This window comes from Dendrobium catenatum, unplaced genomic scaffold (assembly GCF_001605985.2).
Source record: "Dendrobium catenatum unplaced genomic scaffold, ASM160598v2 fragScaff_scaffold_669, whole genome shotgun sequence".
In the NCBI taxonomy this organism is placed as follows: Eukaryota; Viridiplantae; Streptophyta; class Magnoliopsida; order Asparagales; family Orchidaceae; genus Dendrobium; species Dendrobium catenatum.
This window is the reverse complement of record NW_021319131.1, coordinates 1,389,587-1,417,219: the sequence shown is the minus strand read 5'-3', so window position 1 is coordinate 1,417,219 and position 27,633 is coordinate 1,389,587. Positions and strand designations below refer to the sequence as shown.

Genomic DNA, 27,633 nt, shown 5'->3' with positions numbered 1-27,633 from the left:
TCATAAGTTACACACAATCTATCCCAAATTTCTTTACTAGTTGCATAAGTTGAAACAAGCATATAATCTTCAGATTTCGAAGCACACAGAAAAAATAGTTCAAGCAATTTTCATTAAGTTGTGTTAAATCCCTTTCATTAAAATTCCATTCAGTAAAAGAAAGTTCAGTTTTAATGCCATTAATTTCACGATAATGTGGTGTATAATCTTTTTTAACAAGCATCCACATATTTTAATCAAGCGATGATAAGAACGTAGACATGTGAGCTAAAAATCAAAATGAATATTATCAAAAAAAAAAAAGATGGTCATGTAATAAAATATCCTTTCATTGTATTATGATTACCAAAGTTATCCATGATCAAAATTCAAAGGTTTTCAAAAATTAGATTTTATGAATCCTACTCTGATACCACTTGAAAGTGCTCTGATGGCTCTAAAAAGTTTAACAGGGATGTTAAGCCCTTATGAACTAGTCTAAAAGCTAACCAAGAGGGAGGGTGAATTAGTATTTTAAAAAATATTTCAATCGAAACACAAACTTAAAACAAAAACCAAGATTCACCAGAGAAATCAAAGTGTGAAAATTAACTACGGAAGCAGTAATAAATAACACAGGAATTTATAGTGATTTGGTCAATACGACTTACATCCACTTCCCGGAGGTGCCTCTGAGTATTGCACTAAACTCAGTGTCTCTCCTTTTGCCCCCACAGCAAGGAGGAGAAGCCATTATAAACCTCCTTTTCACCAACCCAGGTGAGGCAGAGAACCCAACTTTGTTTGCTTCCTCCAGAAGTAGGTAGAGAACCAAACTCCTTTTGCTTTCTCCTCAAGTAAGCATAGAACCTTAATCAGATGCTAAAGTAGACCTCTCTAGAACCCCCAAGGAACTAAGTACAATGATGATGAATCCTTTTATGGAGCAACCTTTTTGAACCCCCTCACAAACTCCCCCTCACAAGATCCTCTCTCTCTCCCCCTTGCCTCCCTCTCCTCTTGGCTCTCTCAGGTCAGAACAACAGTAAAAGATATTATAATGGGTAGAATAAGTGCTCTTAAATAGAAGAGCTTCAGAATAGCTCATTAATTGCAACAAACCTACTTTATCTTCCAGGATGATATAAATATCATCTTGTACGATCAATGCAAATGAAGCTCAATCAGTCATGATGATTTGGGATGATTAGACGGTTTTTGTTCATATCATCCCGGCCGATATAAAATCATCCTGTATAATTAGTATAAATTGATGAATATCTTCTAGATAATTACACTGAATAGATGTTTTGATGATGGAAAAATAGCTTAATCGTTTAGGCTTATCTCATAATCGTCCCGGACGATTAGTTCAAATTCATGAAAATCATCCAGATCATCACCCTAAATAAAAGCTGGCCGATGCTTGGTCATCCAGGGATAACTAAGGTTTGTGAACTAATCATCTCGGCAGATCATATGATCATCCAGGATGAATTAATTGAGCAATCAAACCTTATTTTCTTTCCTTAATTATCATATTAATTTAGGCATAATTGTGTTACATCGTCCAAGACAATATCCTAGATGATGTCCAAAAATAAATAATACCTAAATAAATCTGGTGGCTGATTCTTTCTAATTTGAGCCTATCTTCCTAGCTGATACAAAAATCGTCCAGGAAGATGTGCTTAATGACGGCTGCCTTAACTAAGATGCCCTAATTAGAGTTTTTATTTTTAGCTGATTGGTCAGGCCAATTTTTGGATCATCCTGGACAATGTGAGCAAAAATAGATACTCTAAATCAGACAAAAAATCCCCCCAAGTGTGTATGTATAAGGTTACTAAGCATCTGGAACCACACCGTTTATAATAGACTCAAGAAAGGGAAATATTTACAAATTGACTCAGACTTAGTCTACCCAATCTTGAGCTAGTTCAAATTGTAGTATGATCTTGTGGACTTGAAATATTAGTAGGCAAGGCAGTTGTAGAGAAACATAAATGTTTTTTATCATCAAAATTATATTTCGTGAAAAATAGATTCGCAACACTTTGAATTGATAGAATTTTAAAACCTAGCTTCCTCTAAATCCAAGTAGAATTTTTTTTTTTGAATTCATCAAATAATTCACTCTTATATGATAAGAATCTAATCCAAATGAATTATGAATAATCATCAATAATTACATACTCAAAAACTTTCCCTCCTAGACTTAGAGTGTTAATCGGTCCAAAAAGATCCTTGTGAATAACTTTTGATGGTTTGCTAGTTTTAAAATCCTTAATTGAATGAGAGGACTTGACTTGTTTTCCTAATTGATATGCATCACACATGTGATTTTTAGTGAATTCTAATTTGGGTATCCCTCTAACCAATTCTTTTTGTGTAATCATCCTAAGATTTTTCATGCTTGCATGATAAAGTCGTCTATGTCATAACCAAGATTCATCGGTTCTAGTTTTGAGAAAAAAAGTACTATAATATTTAAAATAATTTAAATCAAGCGTTTATACATTATTTACCCTATTTCCATGCAACACATCAATTTTATTTTAGCTAATAATTTAGCTTGTAGGTAAAAAGTTAATGTTAAAACCCTTATCATAAGGTTGACTAATACTTAATAAGTTATATTTTAAGTTTTCAACCACTAAAACATTTCAATATAGAAGTTATTCTTATTACAAATCATATATGTACCTACCACTCTCCTAGTGGTACTATCTCTAGTGTAACTTTGCCTCCCTCCCAAGCCTTTAGTGATATGAATTGAGTTTTATCTTCAGTTATATTTCAAACATTCATTATCAAGGTACCAAATACTCTCATGAGGGCTTGTGTGAGATCATTTCTACAAAATTATTAAACATTAGAATTGGGAACCCAAATAAATTTGGATTCATCTCTTTATAATGATAATCTAGATGCCTATTTATTATGCTGTGATTTATGACCTTTAAGTCTCCACACTAAATGTGTTTTACTCTACATAGTGCAAGAGTGGGAAATATACCCCATCATTCCACATGAAAATTATTTAACACCAAAAAAAGGATTAACCAATCTATGTTCTTTATAATGTCTTTTCCTAGATTTTGAAATTATATGCTTTTGATTTCTTTTTTTTTAAGAGATGCAATTAATGCATTAAAATGAAAGAAATAATAACCTAATACACACTAGAAAGAAGAAACTAATGGTTCCTTGATAAAAAAGGAACTTTATTGAAAGCATATTTGTTAAAATAAACTTACTATAATTGAAATGAAACCCACTATTTCTCATTTTAAAACCCTTGAGATGTAGTAAATTTCAAAGTATTAAACAACACGAGGGTTGGATAGTATCCCAGAGTTCACAACTGGTTAAAAAATAGGACTTAGTATCGATCCCATAAGCAATTAGAATAAGTTTAAAAAACAAATAAAAAACTAAAAGAAAAAAGAAGCTGCAAAAGCTAACAAAAAGGAAAATACAATTATGCAAGACATCCTTAAAATACATAAGAGAAGGTATTTCAGATGCCTTTGCCAACTTCCAAAGACGTAATCTATGTTAAGAGAGTTGCTATTTGCATATGTTACATTCTTGCAACTTGTATAGTTTTGATGATTTCAAATATTATTATTTTATGTGAAATTATTTCCTAACACTTTTTGGAAGAATTATTTTCGCTCTTGTGTGTACTAACATTTCAAGAAAATTAAACTCCAAACTATGAAGCCTTCACATAAAATTGAGCATACAATTCTTCGCAAATTGAAGCTTTAAATCGTTCTTTGAATTGAGAGAGAGTGACTGTGATTGAGTGAATAAAAATACACACACACACACTTACTTAAGGAGATCATACAAATTTGTACTGATCATACGGGACGAACATAGTTCGTACGGGACGATCAGGTCAGTTTTTCTCCCCGTAAGAGCAATGGAACGAACGGGAGTTGTAGGAAATTTTTCTAAGTTCTGACTGTCCAGGAAGAAATTATTTTCGTCCCAGGATGAAATAGGCTCTGTAAAAATTTTGTTCAGACAAAATCTATAATCGTGCCAGGTCGATTTCTTCTATGTAAAAAATTCGTCCAAATGAAATCCAAATCGTCCCAAGATGAATTCTTCTCTGTAAAAATTTTGTTCAGACGAAGTTTATTATCGTGCTAGGATGAGTTATTCTCTGTAAAAATTTTGTCCGGACGAAGTCCTATTCGTCCCAGGATGATGTGAACCTACTTACCAAAATTGGTTATGTCCATGCAGTTATATGGGAACCGACCTATGGTATAACTGATCGTACCAGATGAACTAGTTCGTACGGGATGATGATCGTGTATGAACATAGTTAGTACCAATATACATAAGGATCATTTCCAACACTTTAAGTAAATCATCCAGGATGATTCACGATCGTACGGGACGATTCATTTCGTGTTGACTTGAAAAATTTGCAGTTTTGGACTGTTTTTCTTGTCTCTCCTATATATAGTCCAATTTAGACTGCCACCCAATCTTTTTGCTCATTGATCTTCATGCTAATTGAAAGAAGTGTCAAGGAGACAGTGTGAGAGAGCATTCAAAGGAGAATTCCTACCACTAGAGCGTGAAGGCTATCTCTATTTGTAATTTGGGATTACTTCACTCTTTTCTTTCTTCCTTCTAAATTACTTGTGAGGAGATCTGTTAAGGAGATCCGGTTCTGTGCTGACACTTGAAAGTGTAAACAAACGGAGGATTCTTTGTCCACATTAGGAGAGTGTGAACATCCAAAGGGTTCTCTGCCCACACTGTGGATAGTGTAAAAGGACGAAGGGTTCTCAGACCACACTGGGGATAGTGTAAAAGGATGAAGGATTCTCTACCCATACTGGGGAGAGTATAAAAGGATGAAGGTTCTCTTCCAGTACTGGGGATAGTGTAAAGGATGATGGTTCTTTACCGCACTGGGTAGTGGTGGAAAGAGTGTTTGTAAAGGCTTCTCCGCCTTGCTGTGGCTGCAAAAGGAGAGACACTATTGATATTAGTGCAATATTTGGAGGGTGCCTCTGGGGAGTGGATGTAGGTCTGGTTTAGACCGAACCACTATAAATCTTGTCTCTTTTATTTTTACTACTTTTTATTTTCTGCATTATGTTTTTGTTCCAAAAAATTATGGTTGAAAAGTTTTTCAAAAAATTCATTAAAGTTTATTTTCGATTAAACTTACTCAAGAGGGATAATTTTTTAAAAATACCAATTCACCCACCCTCTTGGATAGCCTTGGGACATAAGCTTAGGTTTAACAACCTAATTCATAGTGAATGAATCTCAACAAGTGGTATCAGGGCTTTGTTTCAAAATTATAAGTTTAGACTACTTTTTGATTAACATAAATGGCTACATTTGGAAAGTGAAACACACATGAGGGTTACTCTATTACTAGGCCTCCATTGTTTGATAATATACATTTTGATTTTTATAAAACACGCATGTCTACTTTCTTACAATCACTTGATTATCGTATGTGGATCTTAGTCTAGGAAGGATATACAAAACCAACTAAATTAGTTGATGGAGTTAGAGTTGAAACACCTTTTGCAGACTGGACAGTAGAAGAATGTGACTTAGCACAACTAAATGCCAAATGCTTGAATAGTTTCTTTCGTGCTTTAAAATCAGAAGACTATATGCGGGTTTCCACTTGCAAAAGTGGAAAGGACATATGGGATAGACTTTGTATAACATATGAGGGGACTAATGAGGTTAAATAATCTAGACTCAATATCTTGTTGCATGATTATGAACTATTTTACATGAAACCAAATGAATCTATTTCTGATATGTACACAAGATTCACACAAATAGTCACCTCCTTATATGCATTAGGTAGGGAGTTAACTAATGCTGAAATGGTTAATAAGATTCTTCGTTGCTTACCTACTGCATATGATGCTAAAATTACTGTAATTACAGAGTATAAGGATTTAAACATTTATTCTATTGACAATCTTCTTGGTTCTCTTATTACTTACGAGCAAGGAGTTAGCCAAAGAAAGATTGATGCAGATGAACCGCGAAGGGAGAAGAACATAGCACTGAATGTGGAAGAGTCTGAGAGTGAACACTCACAACCTAAGGATGAAGAAGACATCGCATTGATGACAAGACAATTCAGAAGATTTCTAAAAAGGAAGCAGAATAAGCATCAACAATGGAATAGAGGTAAATTCAATAGAAATATCAAGGTTTTAAATGATGTTATTTGCTATGAGTGCAGGAAACTTGGACATATAAAGACGGATTACCCTAAACTCAAAGCCAATCCTAGCAAGGAGAAGATAGAGGAGAAACCTACTGTAAATAAGGGCAGAAAGAAGTTTCAAAAAGCTTTCTGGGCGGACTAAGTTTCAGATTCATCAGAGACTGAAAAAGAAGATGAAGTCACTAATTTGTGCTTAATGGCTGACAGTCTTGATCTGTTAGATCAAGAAGAGGTATGTGACTTAACTTATGATGAATTATTTGAAATTTTTGAACACATGCATGATGCATATAGAAAAATGAAAAAAATGCATGCTAGTCTAAGTCTAGAATTTAAAGAACTTAAAAAGGAACATGAAATTCTTAGGAAAGATCATGGTTTGTTTGATAACAACCACATGAAATTACTTGATAAGTTTGATGACTTGAATAAAAATCATGAGAATTTAAAATCATTCTATGCAGAACTCGATAAAGATTATAAGAATTCTAAGGATGAATTTTAGAGCAAACTTTATAGAACCAATTATACAAATTGAATTTTGGAGGATATGAATTCTTTTTACAAATTAATTATAAAATCTCTCGAGGATAATAGGATACCAAATAAACTTGAAGATTTTAGTAATCCTATTATGTATCCTAAATTTATGCAATCCCTGAAAAGACAGATGAATGTTAGAAGACTTAGGAATTCATTTCCTAAGGTAAAATGTAATAATTGTGGATTGTTTAGACATATAGCTCACACATGTACTTTGAAGATAAAAACTAATTTGATGTAGAGACCTAAGATGTATAAACCTAGATATATTATACATGCATCTGATGATAAATTGCTAAAAGGTAAACCCAAACTTGTTTGGGTTTTCAGGTCTAATGTTTGATAATTTTGCAGGGTCGCTCTCACACAAGACCTCGTGAGAGCATATGGTACATGGACAGCGGATGTTCAAAACACATGACTGGAAATACTGTAAAATTCATAACGCTTGAAGCCAGGAGTGGAAGCAAGGTTACACTTGGAGATAACACCACAAGGAAGGTGGTTGGGACAGGTATGATTGGAAATTTAAAGAATTTTTTCATAGACAATGTATTATTGGTTGAAGACTTAAAACATAATTTGTTAAATATAAGTCAGCTATGTGATAAAGGTTACTGTATAAAAATTTTTCCTACTAGCTATATATTAAGCCTAAATGGTAAATATGGTAAACAATGTTTATATGCTATATTTAAATTGCATTCAAACTCCTACTGCTTTTTGTTTGAAAATTGTATCTGATGAGTCATGAATTTGGCATAGGAGACTTTGTCATTCTAGAATGAAAAGCCTTAGGAGAATTATCCAAAAGAGCTTAGTGAGAGGTATACCAAAACGAGACTTTACTAAGGATCACCTTTGTGATGCATGTCAATTAGGAAAGCAGGTGAAGTCCTCGTTTCAGTCCAATAAGTATCTTAGAACTAATAAACCATTGGAAATTTTATATATGGATCTTTTTGGACCAGTTGGAACTATGAGTCTAGGAGGGAAGGTATATGGATTTGTGATTGTGGATGATTACTCAAGATTCACATGGGTTAGATTTTTATTTCATAAGAGTGAATCATTTGAGGAATTTAGAAATTTTTTGACCTAGATTCAAAGGAAATTATTCTGTGAAATTATTTCTATTCAAAGTGATCATGTAGGAGAATTTGTTTTCAAGTTTAAAAAGGCATTATATGGATTGAAACAGGCACCTAGGGCTGGTATGAGAGGTTGAGCACCTTCCTACTTGAAAGATCATTTGAAAAAAGAAGTGTGGATACAAATCTCTTTTTGAAGAAATATGGAAAGGATATATTCATTGTTCAAATTTATGTGGATGATATCATTTTTGGATCTTCAAATAAAAAATTTTGTGATGATTTTTCTAAAATAATGAGTAGTGAATTTGAGATGAGTATAATGGAAGATTTAAGTTACTTTTTAGGTTTTAGCATTAAGCAAATTGAGAAAGAAACATTTCTAAGTCAATCAAAGTTTGTTAAGTACATCCTCAAAAAGTATGAAATGGATAATGCTAAACCTCTAAGTACACCAATGAGTTCCTCAGTTCAGTTGGATAAGAACCCTAAGGGAAAATTTGTTGATCAAAAGAAATTTAGAGGGATAATTGGATATTTACTTTACTTGACTGCCAACCAGCCCGATATCATGTTTAGTGTTTGCTTATGTGTTAGATTTCAATCAGATCTAAAAGAATCACATTTGACAGCAGTGAAAAGGATTTTAAGATATCTGTTAGGATCTCATAACTTAAAAATTTGGTATCCTAAGTTTAGCTCTTCATTTGAAATAATTGGTTATTCAGATTCTAACTTTGTAGGATGTAGGGTGGATAGGAAAAGCACTTATGGAACATGTCAATTCATTGGAAATTCTTTAGTCTCTTAGTCCAGTAGAAAACAAAATTCAGTAGCCCTATCTACTGTAGAAGCTGAATACATTGCATTAGGAAATTGTGTTGCACAAGTACTTTGGTTGAAATAATAGTTGATTGATTTAGGATTGTCTATAGGCACTATTCCAATTAATTGTGATAATACTAGTGCTATTTGCATTTCTAAAAATCCTATTCAACATTCAAGAACTAAACACATATACATAAGGCATCATTTCATAAGGGATCAAGTATCCAAGGGAGAAATTGAACTCATTCATTTTACAACTGAAAATCAACTTGCAGACATTTTTATAAAACCTTTAGCCTTTGATATTTTAAGGGCATTAAGAACAAGGCTTTGTATGATTGATTTAAATGCTTAAATAAAAATGTTCTTGCAACATTGATGTTTGTTTATTTATTAAATATTTTTTTATGTGTTTATGATTTTGTTTGTGTGATTTTTCCTTTTAGAGTCTGTGCTTCTTCGTTGCTTTTGGTATTTATTTTATTTTGTTTTGTTTTTGAATTGTAGTTTTTTTTTTAGTGCAAAATTTTTTTTTTAAGTCATCATCGTCCTGGATGAAATCATTTCGTACGGGACGATTTGTGTAGAATGACAAACTTTGGGTTTTTGAATCGTTTTAAGTGCAGTTTTAATGTTCTTCGTCTGTACAATCATCACGATCGTCCAGGATGAAATATTTTTCAAACGACGGGACCATTGAATGGAGCAGTTGAATGGATAAGATAGTTATTAATATTAACTTCGTCTGTACGAACCTTTGGTTCGTTTAGATGAACACATGTCGATTCGATATAGGGGACGGTTTCAACTGTAATTAAAACGATATAAGTTATGATCGTCTCGGGATGATCACGTGTTCGTCTGTACAATCAGACTGGTTAAAAGCCTGTACGAAAGGACTCTTCATAAGTCGCATTGATTATGAAAAGCCATTTCATTCTGGTCATATTGGATCGTATGTACGAAATATTTTCGTACAGGATGATCCAGAATTTTCATACAGGACAAAATTTTTTCGTCTGGTATGAACATGTCATTTTCAATATATAGGCGAGCTTTTTTAACTTAATAGTCACACGCTAAACATTACTTTCAACTCCTTTCTTACTCTAGATCACTTTCAAATGGCCAGTTCAAGCAAGCATCAAAAGGTCTTAGTCAAGAAGCCTCATAGGAATTCGTCCAAAAACTTTCTGTCCAATGCAAATGAGGATCCTTTTCCTAGATTTGGTTATGCCAAAATCACTCCTTCCCAAATTTTAATTCAAGAAGATATTACCTTTAAAGTAATGCATTTATTTGCTTCGACTTAGTTTCAATTTATCCTTACTCTGGTTCACCTCTATAACAAAGAAACCTTCCACTATTTTCTAGCAAATATGTCCTTCAATTCTGACCACTCTATGATTCGCTCCTTTGTTTTTAATCAAAAAGTTGAAATCACTAAACACGACTTAGGAGCTTTTCTACATTTAAGGATTGAGGGGAGTAGAGCCCATACCTTAATCACCAATGATACATATAAATGGTATGAAATCAATAGGGAGATTAGAGGAAATTGTTTAACTAAGCATGTGGCTAGGGTATCTGGTCTTTTCCGTAATGCACGCATCATCCAGCAAGTTCTTAGAACTTCAATCATTCCAAAAGCTGGTGATAGAGTCAATATTACCCCACTTCTTTCCATGGTGACCTTCTTAATCATGAGTGATAAACTTATAGATAAAGCCCAACTTATTCTTGACTGCCTTTATGGGCTTTCTGAAATAGGCCATGCAAAATAAAAAAGGAAAAGGAATATTTCTTTAGGACAATTAGTTTCTTATGTTCTGCAAAAGAAGTATAACTTGGTTCATCCTGATCAAGAGTATAAAGAACCACTCTATTATAATGACGGATCATTTAGAGCGATCTTCAAGGAGGAATCAGGAAAAGCACATGTCATTAGTGATACAGAAGAAGAGTCTGAAGGTGCACCTTCTCCTGCAAATGATCCAAATTATCAGAATTTGGTTCAAAGATTTGATCAGTTAGAGACTCATTTTGATCATCGCCTTGATCAAATTGAGACTCATTTACAACAGCAGGCTGCTCAATATCAACATGACATGGGCTATATGTGGGAGCAAATGAATGATATTAGTACCAATGTACTTATGATGAATACATATTTTAACCTCTTTGGTGGTGCTCCTCCTCCTCCTCCAGATCAGGGACCATCCGAGTGATTGTTGCACTTTATGTTTTATGTTTGTGTTGTTATGGTTTATTTGTTAGTTGCTATTTTATAGTTTGAAGTATTTGTTCTTTATTTTAATTATTGTATTGATATCTTGAAAGAATCCTTGTAATCTTTAAAATGATATCAATATAAGTTCTTATGTTTTGATTTGAATTTTCTTTGAAAATAATTGTTAGACTTTATGTAAATCATCAAATTTTTTATCTTAATCATGCTATAACCTAAATTGCAAGAAAAAATAAATTCATTAGAAAATCTAGTTATTCTAAGTTTAAGTTTTGTTTATAACTTGATATTATTAAATTTATCAATTTCATGACTCTTCTTTAGACTGTATTTTTATTAATATTATTATTGCAACTGCAATGTTTTTTTATTTTAGATTTCACTTATCAATCATTATTTATGCACTTAGAGAGATTAGAAATTTTTAGATTATTATTTTTGGAAAGAATAAAATTACTCTTGCAAATTGTGTAAAAGTACAATAAAAAAAATCAAAAGGAATGCGCAAAGGTTCGCAAAGTGAAAAAGAGGCACAAAATAAGTCCAAAATAAAAATGATGCACAAAAGTGTGCCACAACTATAACATATTTCAATCACTGTTAAGATTACCTTATCAAATGATTTTCATATCTCTGCTTTCATTTCAAGTTGTTTTTCTTCACTTTTTGTTGTTGTCAAAAAGGGGGAGAAATTGCTTGTTGAATTGTGTCTTATGAGTCTTGTATCTTGTGTTAGTATTTGTGTTTATTTTTATTTTTGGTGTCTTGTGAGTCTTGTATCTTGTGTCAGTATTTGTTTTTACTTTTTTTTTTTTGTGATTATGTTGTTGTTTTGTTTTGTATAAATTTTTTTTTAAACAAAAATAATTTTTGAATCCATGCCTCCTTATTTTCATGTATTCATCAATTCAGGGGGAGTTTAGGAGATTCTTAAAATTTGAAATCTTACAAACAAAAATTGTTTTGCCATCATCAAAAAGGGGGAGATTGTTAAGAGAGTTGCTATTTGCATATGTTACATTCTTGCAACTTGTATAGTTTTGATGATTTCAAATATTATTGTTTTATGTGTAATTATTTTCTAACACTTTTTGGAAGAATTGTTTTAGCTCTTGTGTGTACTAACATTTCAGAAAAATTGAACTCCAAACTAAGAAGACTTCAAATAAAATTCAGCATATAATTCTTCATAAATTGAAGCTTTAAATCATTCTTTGAATAGAGAGGGAGTGATTGTAATTGAGTGAATAAACACACACACACACACACTTACTTAAGGAGATCTTACAAATTTGAACTGATCATACAGGACGAACATAGTTCGTACGGGACGATCAGGTCAGTTTTTCTCCCCGTAAGAGCAATAGAACGAACAGGAGTAGGAGGAAATTTTTCTAAGTCCTGATCATCCAGGACGAAATTATTTTTGTCCCAGGATGAATTAGGCTCTACAAAAATTTTTTTTAGATGAAATCTATAATCGTGCCAGGACAATTTCTTCTCTGTAAAAATTTTGTCCAGACGAAATCCATATCGTCCCAGGATGAATTCTTCTCTGTAAAAATTTCGTTTATATGAAGTTCATTATCGTGCCAGGACGAGTTGCTCTCTATAAAATTTTTTTCTTGATGAAGCCCTATTCGTCCTAGCACGATTTGAACTGACTTACCAAAATTGGTTACGTCCATGCAGTTATTTGGGAACCGACCTATGTTATAACTGATCGTACCGGACGAACCTAGTTCATACGGGATGATGATCATGTACTAAAATAGTTCGTTCTAATATACATGAGGATCATTTTTGACACTTTAAGTAAAATCGTCCAGGATGATCCATGATCATACGGAATAATTCATTTCGTGTTGACTTGAAAAATTTGCAGTTTTGGACGGTTTTTTTGTCTCTCCTATATATAGTTCAATTTAAACTGCCACCCAATCTTTTTGCTCAATGATCTTCGTGCCAATTGAAAGAAGAGTCAAGGAGAGAGTGTGAGAGAGCATTTAAAGGAGAATTCCTATCACTGGTGCGTGAAGGCTTTGCTTTGTATTCAAAGGTAAGAATCTCTACTTGTGATTTGGGATTACTTCACTCTTTTCTTTCTTCCTTCTAGATTAGTTGTGAGGAAATCTATCAAGGACATTCGGTTCTTTGCCGACACTTGAAAAGTGTAAACAGATGGAGGGTTCTCTGCCCACACTAGGAGAGTGTGAACAGCCGAAGGGTTCTCTGCCCACACTAGGGATAGTGTAAATGGACGAATGGTTCTCTACCCACACTGGGGATAGTGTAAAATGATGAAGGGTTCTCTGCCCACACTGGGGATAGTGTAAAAGGATGAAGGTTCTCTGCCATCCCTGGGGATAGTGTAAAAGGACGACGATTCTCTTTCGCACCGGGTAATGATTGAAAGAGTGTTTATAAAGGCTTCTCCGCCTTACTGTGGGTGCAAAAGGAGAGACACTATTGGTATTAGTGCAATACTCGGAGGGTGCCTCCGGGGAGTGGATGGTTTAGACCGAACCACTATAAATCTTGTGTCTTTTATTTTTACTGCTTTTTTATTTTCCGCATTTTATTTTTGTCTGCATTTTGTTTTTGTTCCAAAAAATTGTGGTTGAAAAACTTTTTCTAAAAATTCATTAAAGTTTATTTTCGGTTCAACATACTCAAGAGGTGTAATTTTTTAAAAATACCAATTCACCTCCCCTCCCCCCTCTTAGATAGCCTTGGGACATAAGCTTAGGTTTAACCACCAAATTCATAGTGAACGAATCTCAACAATCCAAAGCTAGTATTATGACAAACTTTTTGATTAATTGCTTCATCCTCAGGTATCTTTCCACTTTGTTGATTGCAAAGAGAAAAACAGCTTGCATATTAATGAGATATTTGAGAAGAACCTCTCATAACATTCTTCATTTTGAGATCATCCATCCTTCTTCTAGGTAGATCTTTCACCGGTCCTAAGGCTTGTAATTCTTTGAACAATATATGCTTAGATCCAGAAGAACCTCTCTCCTTAGTAGAAAAAATTTTTCCCTTCTTTAAAACAGTTTTTTTTTAAATTCAAACTGATCGCATGAGGGGAAACTATTTCATCACAAACACTCCTCGTTCCATCAATAAAATCTTCCATCTCAAAAAAACTCGCTGCATTACTTGAAGGTGAGCTTGAATTCTGTTCATTAACAACCTGTGACTCAGCCCCTAAAACAAATGAAGGCGGTACTGCCACAAATTTCGTTTTAGAATTAATAGCATCCTTTTCTTTCTCCTGAATATCCAAAATTTTGATTTCAAAATCTATTTTATGAGTTCCCAACAGATCAGCATCCAAAGTGGGTTCGGTATAAACTGCTTCCAACGGATCAGCTTCAATACAAACAGTTTACTTAACTCCATCCACAATTTTAGCATTTTTAAATTCGGAATTTGAATTTTGAATTTGCTAATCAATAATTAAGCTTGCTGAATCTTTGAATCCAATTTCTAATTCATGAGCTCCCAATGGATCATCATCTAAAATAGGTTCAGTACAAATAGCTCCCAATGGATCAGCAACCAAAATGGGCAATTCAGAATTTGAATTCTGGACGGGCCTAACTTAATTAATATAACAATTCAAATTAATAGCTTGAATCTGATCAATATGAGCATCCTTGATTAAGTCAGCTGCCATATAATCACAATTATTAGAAGATACATTATGAATATTAGAAAAACCAAAATCCGAGTTTTGATCTACCACAGCATTTCTGCCTAAAATCCTATTAGCTGGATGATCTATGGAAACCAAATTATTAGAATTGATCTTTTGACTTTTTTTTTGTTCTTGAACTTCACATGCATCCAAGGCCCATATGAGTTCTCATCAATAATAGAAGAACTTTTAGCAACTTCTTTATCAACCATAATAGGATAATAGGGATTTGGACAAACAAAATCTTTATGTCCAATTTTTCCACATTTTAAACAAATAGATGAAAGATTTTCATATTCAAATTTTTGATAAAATCTACCATTAAGACCTTCAATCCAAATACCACAAGGTAGTTTAGAATTCAACTTAATTCGGATGCAAGCTCGTACAAATTCCCTCCTTCCCAATCTAAACATATTGCCATCCAATAATAGCGGGGTTACGATTATAGAAACAATTCTAGAAATATTTGTTTCATCCCAGCAATGCAGAGGAAAATGAGGTAAACAAACCCAAATGGGAGAAGAAATCCCATCCATTGAAATAGGATTGAAGCTAAGTGATCATCTGTCAACACCAATGACAAAACCCTTAACAAACCAAGGACCTCCATTAATAACTTCCTCCAATGCCTCATGCGACTGAAAATAACACATAAGACAATCTAACCCAAGCGAGGTTATATGAAAACCTCCAAATTTACTCCATTGCTTCCTTAATTCAATCGAACATTTTGGAAAAAGCAAGTTTTTACATAATATCTTCACCACTAATGAATTCCTCAAAATTTGAACATTGAAATTTTCTTTTTCCAAATCAAGCTTAACAACATTTGTATCTTCATTATCATCATGAAGTTCATTCAAATTAATTTTAATATGTGGTTTTTTAATCCACACATTATCATTAACCAATTCCAAAGAAGGCTTATATGAAGAAGCCTACAAATCATTAGTCTGAGGAATAAAGACCGACTTAGATGAAATTGACTTACGATTCAAATTTGGAATAACTCCTTTTCCTTTGCCTGAATCTGACAAAACCATTTTCTTAGAGGCCAAACCTCCCTCTCTGTTCATAAGAGGAGAGTTCAAAAAACACGAATTTCAAGATATGCTGCGGTTGAATGAAAATCTACCTTTTGAATCCAACGAAATTGGACGAGCGGTAGATAATAAGGAGAAGGTGTTCTGATCATCCAAGGATGACCGGCCACCCTCCACCATCTTCAACAAAAGCAACCGAAATCCTCCAAAATCCATCCTACTTTCTTGGACATTCTCTCTCTACAATCTTGGATGTTCTCTCTCACAATCTTCGAGTCCAAATCTTATATGCTTTTGATTAGGATTGTAAAATTGTTCTTGTGTTGAAGTTGTCTTATCTTCCTTAAGAGCTTTTAGTTTTTCTTTAAGATGTTAGTTTGCACATCCCAAAATTTAATTTTCAACTTTCAACTCATGTTCTCTTTGATCTAATTTAGCAATAAACACCTTAAAATCATTTTCAAGTTTAGTATGGGATCTTTTTAAAGAATCATGATTCTCATTCAAATCATCAAATTTATCTAACAAAGACATATGGTTACTATCTATGCATGCATGACCTTTCCTAAGATTTTCATATTCTTTTTATAAATTCAAATGCTCAAGGTTAATATTAGCATGCAATTTTTTAAGCTTACTATATGCTTTATAAAATTTTTCAAAAACTTCAAATAGTTCATCGAAGGATAAGTCATATACCTCCTCTTGATATGAATGATCAAGTTTATCTACATTTAAGCACAAGTTTGTAACTTCCTCTTCTACTTCTATTTCTAAGGAGTATGAAACTGAGTCAGTCCAAAAAGCTCTTTGCATTCTTTTCTTGCCCTTCATAATGTTTATTTTCTCCTCAACTTTCTCCTTGTTAGGATTTTCTTCGAGATTTGGGCAATCAGTTTTTTATGTCTAGGCTTTCTACATTGATAACAAATTACTTCATTAGAAATTTTTGCATTTTTATTAAACTTACCTTTGTTCCAATGCTGACATCTTTATTTCTTTCTTTTAAGAAAACTTTTGAATTGTCTAGTCATGAGTGCAATATCATCTTCATCCTCAGGCATTGATTGATCACTTTCTGAATCATCCACTTTCAAAGTAATATTCTTCTCTTTCCAGTTGTCACCTGCATCAATCCATCTTTGATTCACTCCTTACTTATAACCAACCAATGATCCAAAAAGATTTTTAGTAGAATATACATTTAGATCTTTTGACTATGTTATGCTAGTTATCTTTGCAACATAGGTAGTAAGTAAATAATGTAGGATTTTAATATTTTTTTAATTAGTTAGTTTTCTACCAAAAGTATGCAATGAGATAATAATATTAATAAAATATTAATACATATCATAAATTAACTCATTCAGTTTCATGCAAAATTGTTCATAGTTGTGTAATAAAATGTTCAACCTAGATTGTTTAACCTCATTTGTCCCTTCATAAGTTATACAAAGTCTATCCCATATTTTTTCCAGTTTTGCAAGTAAAAACACATATATAGTCTTCTGATATCAATGCATAGAACAAACTATTTAAACATCTTGCATTTAGCTGTGCTAAGAATTTTTCTTTTAATATCTAATTAGTTAATGGTGTTTCAACTCTAATGCCACCATCAAATCTAAGGGGTATAATGTAACTTACATGTACTAATATCCATATGTAATAGTCAAGTGATTGTAGAAAAGTATGTTATCAATCTAGATTTAGGGATTATAGTTGATGCTAACAAAAATTTTTGATACTTCTATTTTTCTATGACTGCCTTGCCTATTAACATTTCATGTCCAGAAAGATCAAATTGCAAATCAAGATAGCTCAAGATTGGGTAGATTAGGATTGACTCAGTCTATAAGTGCACGTCAAGGATTTTTACCTTTTTCTTGAGTCTATGGTAACAAAGTGGGTCCTGATGCTAAGTAACCTTGCATACACACACTTAGGGAAAAATTATGTCTATTTAGTATTTTTTGGTTTTTATCACATCATTTGAGATGATCCTAAATCATCCTTGATGATTAGTCAAAAATAAAAACTCTAATTAGGGCATCCTAGTTAAGGTAGCTGCAACTAAGTAAATCATCATGGATAATATTATCATCATCCTGGACGATAGGCTCAAATCAGAAAGAATCAGCTACCAAAACTCTTTAGGTATGTTTTGTTTTTATACATCACCCTGGATGATATAATGCAATTATGCCTAGATTAGTTTGGTAATTTAATAAAAGCAATTAAGGTTTGATTACTCAATCATATCATCCTGGATGATCACAAGATCGTCCGGAGTGATCTATTAAACAAACCTTAGGTTCTTTCTGGATGACTAGAATGATGCTCTGGACAAAGTGTATTATTTTGCACTAATCATCTAGGATGATCCTAAATCATCCTAGATGAACAGTCATTTTTCCATCATCCAGACATTCAATCAGGGTGATGTTCTGGACAATATTTGTGTTTTCAACTAATCATCTGGGACAATCATGAAATTGTCCTATATGATAAATTTAGTTTTCCATCATCTAGAAATCTAATCAGGGTGATATTCTAGATGATACTCAATGATTTTTATTGATCATATAGGATGATCCTTCGATCGTCCTAAACAGTAATGTCGGTTTGTTGCAATTAAGAGCAAATTTGGAGCACTTTGATATAAGAGCTCTTATCTACCAAAATTTGTATCTTTTGCTGTTGTCTTGACCTGAGAGAGCTAAGAGGAGAGGGAGAGCAAGGGAGAGAGAGGATCTAATGAGGGACAATTTGTAAGGGGTTTCATAAAGATTGCTCCAAGCAAAGATCTGAGTCATCTTCTCCGGTTATCTTCCCTGGTTCCATGGAGGTTCGAGAGAGGTCTACTTTAATAAATGATCGAGGATCTCTGCCTGCTTCAGGAGAAAGCAAAAGGATTCAGGTTCACTGTGTGCTTTAGGAGGAAGAAAATGAGTTAGGTTTTTTGCCTCACTGGTGTCAATGGAAAGGAAGTTTGTACAGGCTTATCTACCTTGCTGTGGGAGCAAAAGGAGAGTCACTGAGTTTCATGCAATACCCAAAGAAAAGGCTCTGGGAAGTGGACGTAGGTCAAGTTGACTGAACCACTTTAAAATCATGTGTGTTCTTTCTTACTACTTTTCTGTATTTAACTTTTGCACTTTAATTTTGTTATGGTGATTATTGGTATTGGTTTAAGATTGTGTTTTGATTGTGAAATTTTTAAAACACCAATTAACCCCCCCCCCCCTCTCTTGGTTAGCCTTGGGCTAGTTCACAAGGGCTTAACATCCCTGACGAACATTCAAAGTAGACATATAAGTTTTCCAAAAATCAAAAGGGATATTATCTAATAAAGGTGGTCTAGTGATAGAGTATCCTTCAGGAGTGTTCCAACTTTTAAGAGTAGCCATGATCATTTTCAAAAAATAGTCTAAACCTTAATTTTTGAAATAGGCTCTGATACCACTTGAAAGTTTGTATAGGTTGTTAGACTTTATTGAACTGTCCTAAGGCTAACTAAGAGGGCGGTGAATTGGTTATCTTAAAAATTTTGTTAGATTTTCAAAAATCATTTCTAAAAAATTTTAAACATTGATCCTTGAATATGTAGCTGTTTAGATATGTTTATCTCAAAAGATTTTTTAACCACAAAACTTTAAAGTGCAAAAAAATAAGAATATAGAAAAATTAAAGTGTATAGAAAAACACCAAATTTATAGTGGTTCAATCTAAACTAAACCTACTTCCACTAATTGCAGACTCCTTCTGTAGGTATTTCACTAAATCAAAGTAACTCTCCTTTACTCCCACAGAAAGGTGAAGAAGCCCTTACAAACTCTCTTCCACCAACCAGCACGGTAGAGAACTAACGTCTTTTATACACTCTAAGTGACGGTAGCATACCGTCACATCCTTTTTCACCCTCCTAGAGAAGGTAGAGAACCATCATGTTCTTTTTCACCATCCTAATAATGGAAGGGAACCTGGACATAGTGTTAAAAATCTTCTCTCCAAAGTTTCCATAGGAGATGGGCAAAAATTAGAAGAAGACAAAGAGATCATTGCTTTAGGCAACCTTGTGAATTCCTCACAACTCCCCCTCACTAGATATCTCAATATTCACTATTACAATCTCTCCAAAACACTCACACTCAGTGAATACTCTCAAGATAAATTCATAGCAAAGGTCTTGAGTATCAAATTTTAGGACTTCTTATATATAAACACAAGAAAAAACCATCCAAACAACTAAATATTATAAGTGAACTGACATCAGATCATATAGTTCAATAATTAATCACTATATAAATAGTTCAAAATCTTGGAATGATTATATACAAACCTAATATCATATACTATTAGTCATCTGTATGAATTGACATTGTATTATACAAATAGTTTAAAACTGAATGTATTCGTCTAGTATAATATGGTGCGAACCTTATTTCTTACAGTATCAATCATCTGTACAAATTAACACCGTACAGTATGAATAGTTAATAAAAATAATGCCTCATCCAGTATGAATATGGATGAACCCATTTGTGCCATCTGTTATCCATCTGTACGAACTAATATCGTATAGTACAAGTGGTACACAAATGAATGATTTTGTTTTGGATAAACTAGTACGAACCTTATTTTGTACACTATTAGTCATCTGTACGAACAAACATTGCATAGTTTGAACAGTATAAAAATAAATTAATTCATTTGAGAAAAATTAGTACAAACCCGATTTTGTACACTATCAGTCATCTATACAAACTCAAATCGTACAGTACAAACAGTTCAAAAATATAAGTCATGATTTGATTAACTGCATTTTGAAGGAAAAAATATGACAAATTATACAGTACAATTGTAAGTTGTACATTATAATTAGTTTTAAAATTTTATGTTTTGACTCTCTTCCCCTAGGTGTGTGTGCACGGTTACCAAATAACGATCACACTCTCTAAGACTCAAGAAAATAAAAATTAAAGATTTAAAAACTTTATTACATGACATCCTAATCTACTATATCTTAAAGTCTTCAACAATCTGGAGTATAATTTCCCTAAAATATTAGTACACACAAACAACAAATAAAAAATGTCCATTACATTCTTGGAAAAATATTACTATCATAAAAAATTACAATCTCAATTTGGATTCTTGAGTTACAATAGATTTTGGATCAAATTTTACTATAGGAGATTTCCAATGTATCATAATGAAATATTTATATCCAAAGATGTGAATTTGAGAAAGATTGGGTTTTCTACCCTCAAGTGCCTTATAGTTAGTCTTATTATAGTTGGATCTAAGATTTACCCTAATTAAACCATAACAAAAAATTTTAACTACTTCATCCCAAAAATATTTAGGGAGTGAGTATTCTACTAATAATCCTAGCAGCTTCTATTAGGGTTCTACTCTTTCATTTAGCTACTCCATTATGTTGAGTGGTTCTAAGGCTAAAAAATTATATTCTATACCTTGCACCATACAAAATGATTCAAACCTAACATTTTTAAATTCTCCATAATGATCCATATGGATAGCTAATACTTCACATCCTAACTTTCTTTGGATCTAAGTGTGGAAATTCTTAAATTCTTTGAATGATTTACTTTTATGTACTAGGAATCAAAACCAAGTGAATCAAGAAAAATTATCTACAATCACATACCCAAAGGTCTATCCACCTAGATTGGTTGTACTTCTCAATACAAACAAGTACATGTGAAGAATTTTTAGTGGTCTAGAAGGGATGATGACTTTAATGGAATTAAATGAAGTTTTGATTTGTTTTCCTAATAGGCATGCATCAAGAAGGTGATCTTTAGAAAAATATAAATTGGGTATGTGTCTAATTAGGTATTTCTAGGTGATCTTCTTAAGAGTTTTCATACTGGAATGACATAGTCGCCCATGCCATTGACAAGATCCATCAACAACATACTTTAAACATAGAGAAATCAAATAGTAAACATAATTCAAATCAAGCATGTAAACATTGATAATTAATTTATCTTCTAAGATGATTTTTCCATTTAAGATAATTAAACATTTAGTAGAAAAAATTTGATATCAGAATTTTTAACACATATTTAGCTAATACTAAGCAGATTGTGTTTCAAATAGATTGTGTTTCAAATCGTCTACTATCCTCATTACTTCATTCAGTAGTTTAAGCATTTAGCATTGAGTTTAGTCTCTATCCTCATTACTTCATTCAATGAAAGGTGTTTCTATTTTAATTCCATTGACAAAATGAAAGGGTGAAGAATAACCCTCTCAGATCATATGCCATAAACAAAAATTAATAGATTTCAAGAAAGTAGATATGCATATTTAAAATCGCATAGCAGAAACTTGCCGGCTTTATCAGCGCCATAAATCTCGTTTGGTTAAAGTATGCGGCGGTATGCCTGTGTGTGTTCGATGTGCATAATCTTATTCTAATTTTGTAAAATTGTTATTATAACGTTCTAAAAAGATTTAGTTCTAAATCTTAATTTTTTTTTTGGGAAAAATTGGGGCTTTGCCCGTATATTGAGATATACCAAAATTTGTGGAAATTACAAGTAAAAGTCAGGCATAACTTGACCAGAGACCCAAATCACCAACACAGATCAGCCGATCCTAAACAGAAAGGAAAAAAGCTCAAAAAGGAAGAAACAAAATCCAACAGGACTTAGAAATTACATAACCAGTACATGGACATAAAGATCATCAGCGCAGGCAGCTCAAATGTCCAAGGCCTGAAGGGTCATCAAGAATAGTCCTCCCCGGTTGCCAATCGAAGAAGTGAAAAGGAGAAGCAGGGTGCATCAAACAAACACGAGAAAGCAACAACTCCAATGGCCGTCCAGAGGGAGGAAGGCACAAACTGGTTCTGATCATCATCATCCAGCGAACAAAACCACCCACCAGACAAATTAAATGAAGCAAGACGGGAAAGAAGAGTGAAGCAGGGAAACATTCTTCTTCCCAGACCTTTTCTGATCAATAGCCAATACAATTTTCTGGCACAAAACTTGATAAGTAGTGAAATATCCCGAAAATCTTCTATCATTGCGCTCCCTCCATAGAAAATAAACCACAGCACAAATAACAAAAAAACAAAAATCTTTCTCCATCTTGCTGTATAGGCATAATTCATCCAAAAATTCGAACAACTGTTAGAGAGTAGGTCTAAACAAAAAGGAGTCCAGCACGGGCAACAGATGAGTAATGACGCCATAAGAGTAGTCACATTGAAAAAACATATGGGTGCTGTTCTCATGCTCTAGATGGCAGAGGGAGCAGTTGGGATCAATAATAATATTCCTCTTCGCTAAAATGTCCGCTAATTTTAAACCACCATAAAGTAAAAGCCAGGTATAAGAGGAGAATCTGAGTGCTTTGTGAGGATGCCATATAAATTTAAACCATCTCACCTTATCCCTACCCGTGAAATAATTCAAACAGTAAGTTTTAAATGAAGGCTTGCAGCAGTCTTTCCAACATAGAGCATCAGTTAAAGTATCCTGAATCAGAATGACATTGAAAAGTTGTAGAATATCAGGAGGAATCGAATTGGGCAGTGACCAGTGATAAGTCCAGTAATTCGAAAAATTCCCTAAGAGAACAGGGTTAGGAGAGAGCATATCAGCCAGAGCTTTACCATTAATCCACGGGTCCCAAAAGAAGGAAATAGAATTGCAATTGCTAACAGTGATAATAAATTGAATATGCCCTTTAATCTTATGTGCAACCTCACAGATGTACTTCCAGAATTTTGAGTGTCTAGCAAGCGATGGTTTCCAGGGGGAAATATATCTAGACATGAACCAATCAGCCACCACAGAGGCTGAGTTGTAAAGTCTAAAAATGAAAGAACAAGCAAAGCCATGAGTGAGTGAAAAAAGGTCAGGAATACCAAGCCCACCGAGAGAGGTGGGTAAGCAACGCCAAGCCACAAGGTCCAATTTCTTCCCCTCAATAGAACCATGAAAGAGGAATCTAGAGCACATTCTATCAATATGTTTGTAACAAGCTTTGGGTATTATAGCTCCCCTAATCCAGTACACAATTGTATTAGAGATGGAAAACTTCAGAAATTGTACACGACCTGCAAAAGAGAGAAACTTTACTTTCCAGCCAGCAAGTAGAGCAGAGATTCTACTCAGTAGTGGATGGAAGTTAGCAGAATTAATCATTTTGATGGAGATAGGGAGGCCCAGGTATTTTAAAGTGTGGTCAGAGGAGGAGAAACCAAGAATATTGGTGATATCATTGGAAATAAAAAGGTTTTTAGAGAAGAGAATAAAGCATTTAGAGTTATTGGTGTGGAAGCCAGAGGCAGAACCAAAGTTGTAAAGGATATTCGAAAGCTCAATAGCATTGGGAATAGAGGCCTCTCCAAAAACAAGAACATCATCGGCGTAAAGTAGGTGGGTAATATGACTCGACCCACAAGGAACCCCCAAGAAAGAACCACCATCAAGAGTGCAAGAGAGAGCATCCATGACAATGGCAAAAAGAAGAGGAGATAAAGGGCAACCTTGCCTAAGGCTAGCCGAGGAAGTGAAGAAGCCAACAAGAGCACCATTAAGACAGATGGAATAGGGTACATCAGAAATATAGTTCTTAATCCAAAAGATAATTTTTTTTAGGAAAGCCTTTCTCCCTCATTCTTCCAATGAGAAACTCCCAAGAGACCAAGTCAAATGCCTTCTTAATGTCTAACTTTGCGCAGAAAAAACTTCTTGGAACCCGCCTCATTGTAATCCTTAAGAATCTTATTGGCAAGGATGATATTATCATAAGAGATTCTCTTACAAATGAACCCCGCTTGGCTTTTGTGGATGATATGGGGCAACACAACTTTCAGATGATTGGCAAGGATCTTTGCAATGATCTTATAGAAGACATTGCAAAGAGAGATAGGGCGATAGTCTGAGATGTTGGAAGCATGGGGGTGCTTGGGAATTAAAGCAATAGCCGTGGCTTTGGCACTTCTAGGCAGGTGCCCAGTAGAGAAATAATTTTTGACAGCATTAATCGCATATAAGCCAATGATCTCCCAAGAACCTTTCTATAATTCAAAAGAAAAGACATCGGGTCCAGGGGCAGAGGCAGACGGGCCTCCAAAAATAGCCTGCTTAATTTCAGCATCAGTCACATTCTCCAGTAAAAATTCGGTCAGATGGGAAGGAAAGAGATCCCCACGGCAAAATTGAGCCTGAGAATAAATTTGGGACATAGGGGGATTGTAAAGCTTTTGAAAATACCCACAAATGACCTTAGCAATATCAGTAGGAGAATCAAAGTGACCATCATCAGTACAGATTTTATTGATCCTAGAGGAATTAGATCTAGTGTTGATGCGAGCATACAAAAAACTCAAGTCGTCTTCCCCATAACTTAGCCAATTGGCCTTAGCTCTTTGAAAGATCCAAGAGCACCAAGCCCCATTCAAATGTGCAATATTCTTGTTAATGGTCTTCAACGCAGAATTGAGGGCAGGATCCAGAGGGTTGCGTTGAAGGGATTCAATACAATCCTTTTGATAATGTACCATAGCCTCTAGCTTGTTCTTAATGAAGTGATCAGTGGACCAGTTAGTCAATTTAAGATTAGCCTTCAACACTTTCAACTTACCATACAAGTTTGCGATTAGGCTCCCACCATGATGAGTGGAAAAAGAAGAAATAAGAACATCCCAATACTGATTTAACTTCAACCAATAATTTTTAAATTGAAATCTCCTATCCAACGAGGAGGGTTGGCCAGCCATAAGAATGAGAGGGGAGTGATCAGAAACGCCCGGGGGAATCACTTTGTAATAAGAAAGAGGAAAGGTTTCAAGCCATTTATGATTCACCAGCATTCTATCCAACTTTATGTTAATTGGGTCATTGGCATGCCCATTAAACCAGGTATATTTCAAACTAATAGAATTAAGGTCAATAGTACCAGAGCTAAAAATCCACCCATTTAATTCCTCAAGTCTACTGAAGCGAGAAGGATTACCACCAGATTTTTCCTTCGCATCTCTGTAACAATTTAAGTCCCCCATGATGATCTAGGGAGAGGAGATAGATTCTGCCAATTATTGGAGTTGATGCCACAAAGGCTTTCTTTCCATAGGAGTATTGCCTGCATACACGACGGAAAGAAGAAAAGAAGTTGATGGACCAAAGGATAAAATGCCGTGAATTAACTGGGCGCTAGTAATGAGAGGAGAGAAGGAAGTGAAAGACTCAAGGACAGTAGGACACCAAGAGGACTTTTAGATAAGAATAAGATATCCAGCTACCCACCTGGGCAGTATAATAATTACAATGCCCTCCTGAAGAGATTACTAATGGAGGACCCTGCCTTGAGGAAGGGCCTGGGCGCCCTATTTTATCTTGGAGATTAGCCTTCAATCTAACCAACACTCGGTCAGATAGGCAGCTTCTAGAAGGTTTCTAAGTTGATCCCCACTGTCCGTTTCAAATAAAGCACCTAGACTTATAGAGGTATACCACGAAATAGTTTACAGCAATCGTGGCTGGTATTAGCTTCTACTTGTAGATTGGTTTCATTGCCTGCTAATCTATTATTGGGTCTTAGTTATACTTGAATCTTATCCCTCTGTAGCCCATAAGTGTAAAGGTACATCTGGTATATACTAATCCTCTAAGGATGTGTCTCAAACTTGACTTGCAGTGGTGATTATCATAACTCTGACTTAGGTAACAACTTTATTAGCACTACACCCTCACCACCAGTATGACTGGCCCTTTAGTCCTGGAAAGCCCAAGTAGAGCTCTTTATCTCTATAAGCCTGTCGGTGAAGTACTACCTAAGTTTCCGAGCTGGCCTGTCCCCATAAATACCCTGGGTACCTAATCCCTTCCGGTGAATGCCCAAAGCACCATAGCTTCTACTGTTTGTGATTCCAATTTGTCTTTATTGACTCCATGCCTCCATTATGTACTTCTGCGTTCCACTTAAGCCAAATCCGGCCCGGAGAAGAAGCAGTGAAATTGTTACAGCTAAGCTCGTTGGGGAACACCTTATGGGTGTTGACAAACCAAGGTTCAAGAAGGTAGTTGGAAGAAATATTGGCTTCCAAAATGTATAAAACGTCAAGATGATAAGAAGCGGCCAAATTCTTAGAGGCTAGAACCTTTTCCGGTTTGTTGAAGCCCCGGATGTTCTAGCAGCCAATCGATGGAAGCATCATTTGGACTTAGAAGAGGGTTGTTGTGCTTTCTTAGTACCTTTTGATCTTGTTGATTTGGCATGTTGAGATTTTTGAGATTGTCCTGTGTCTGGCAAGATTACAACTTTCAAACCCTCAGGCTCCGATTGTTCCGGCTCATCCATCAAAATAGAGAATTTGTTAGGTGAGGCCGAGACAGTGGCCTTTTGACGGCTTCTTTCAAAGGAGGAACGCTTTAGGGTGCTTTGTGAAGTGGAGCTTTCACTGATATCGGCATTAGTCTGTGCTTTAAAGGTAGGAAATTTATCTGAGGAAGAGGATTCTTCTACAGGGAAGTTAAGATTAGGTATGGTATCATTAGTAATAGAGGGTGGAGTGTCAGTAGGGGAGGAGCTAGATTACGCTAAGCGAGGAGGGTTAAGGCTTTCAGGTTCGGTTTGAGTGGTAGGGTATGGAGTAGAAGTATAGTCAGGTAGGGCCGAGCTACCAGGAACAGGGAGGGAAGCAGAAGGTAAGGTGGCAAGAAGAAGCTTAGCAAGAATGACAGAGGAGGGTAGGAGAGCAGGGTTTAAAGGTGAAGCAATACATGAAGATGTAGGTAAAGGATGCTTAGCATTGAGCACAGCAGGGCGAGTACGGCTTGAACTTATACCCCTATTAGAGGCCAGCGGCGGTGGTTTCGGTGTCGGATTTTTATGACAAAGATTGGAGGGATGGACGAGAGAGCCGCATCCAACATAGAGCGAAGGCTTCCAGTCGTATAAAA

The 27,633-nt window shown here is 34.6% G+C and overlaps 1 protein-coding gene across 1 annotated transcript; it reads right to left on the bottom strand.

Annotated features, from left to right (window-relative positions):
* Window positions 1-24,749: 24,749 nt before the first annotated feature.
* LOC110116037 lies at window positions 24,750-25,733 on the bottom strand. The gene has a single exon (XM_020849479.2). The coding sequence runs from the start codon at window positions 25,731-25,733 to the stop codon at window positions 24,750-24,752; it is 984 nt and encodes a 327-aa protein (XP_020705138.1).
* Between the last annotated feature and the right edge of the window lie 1,900 nt (window positions 25,734-27,633).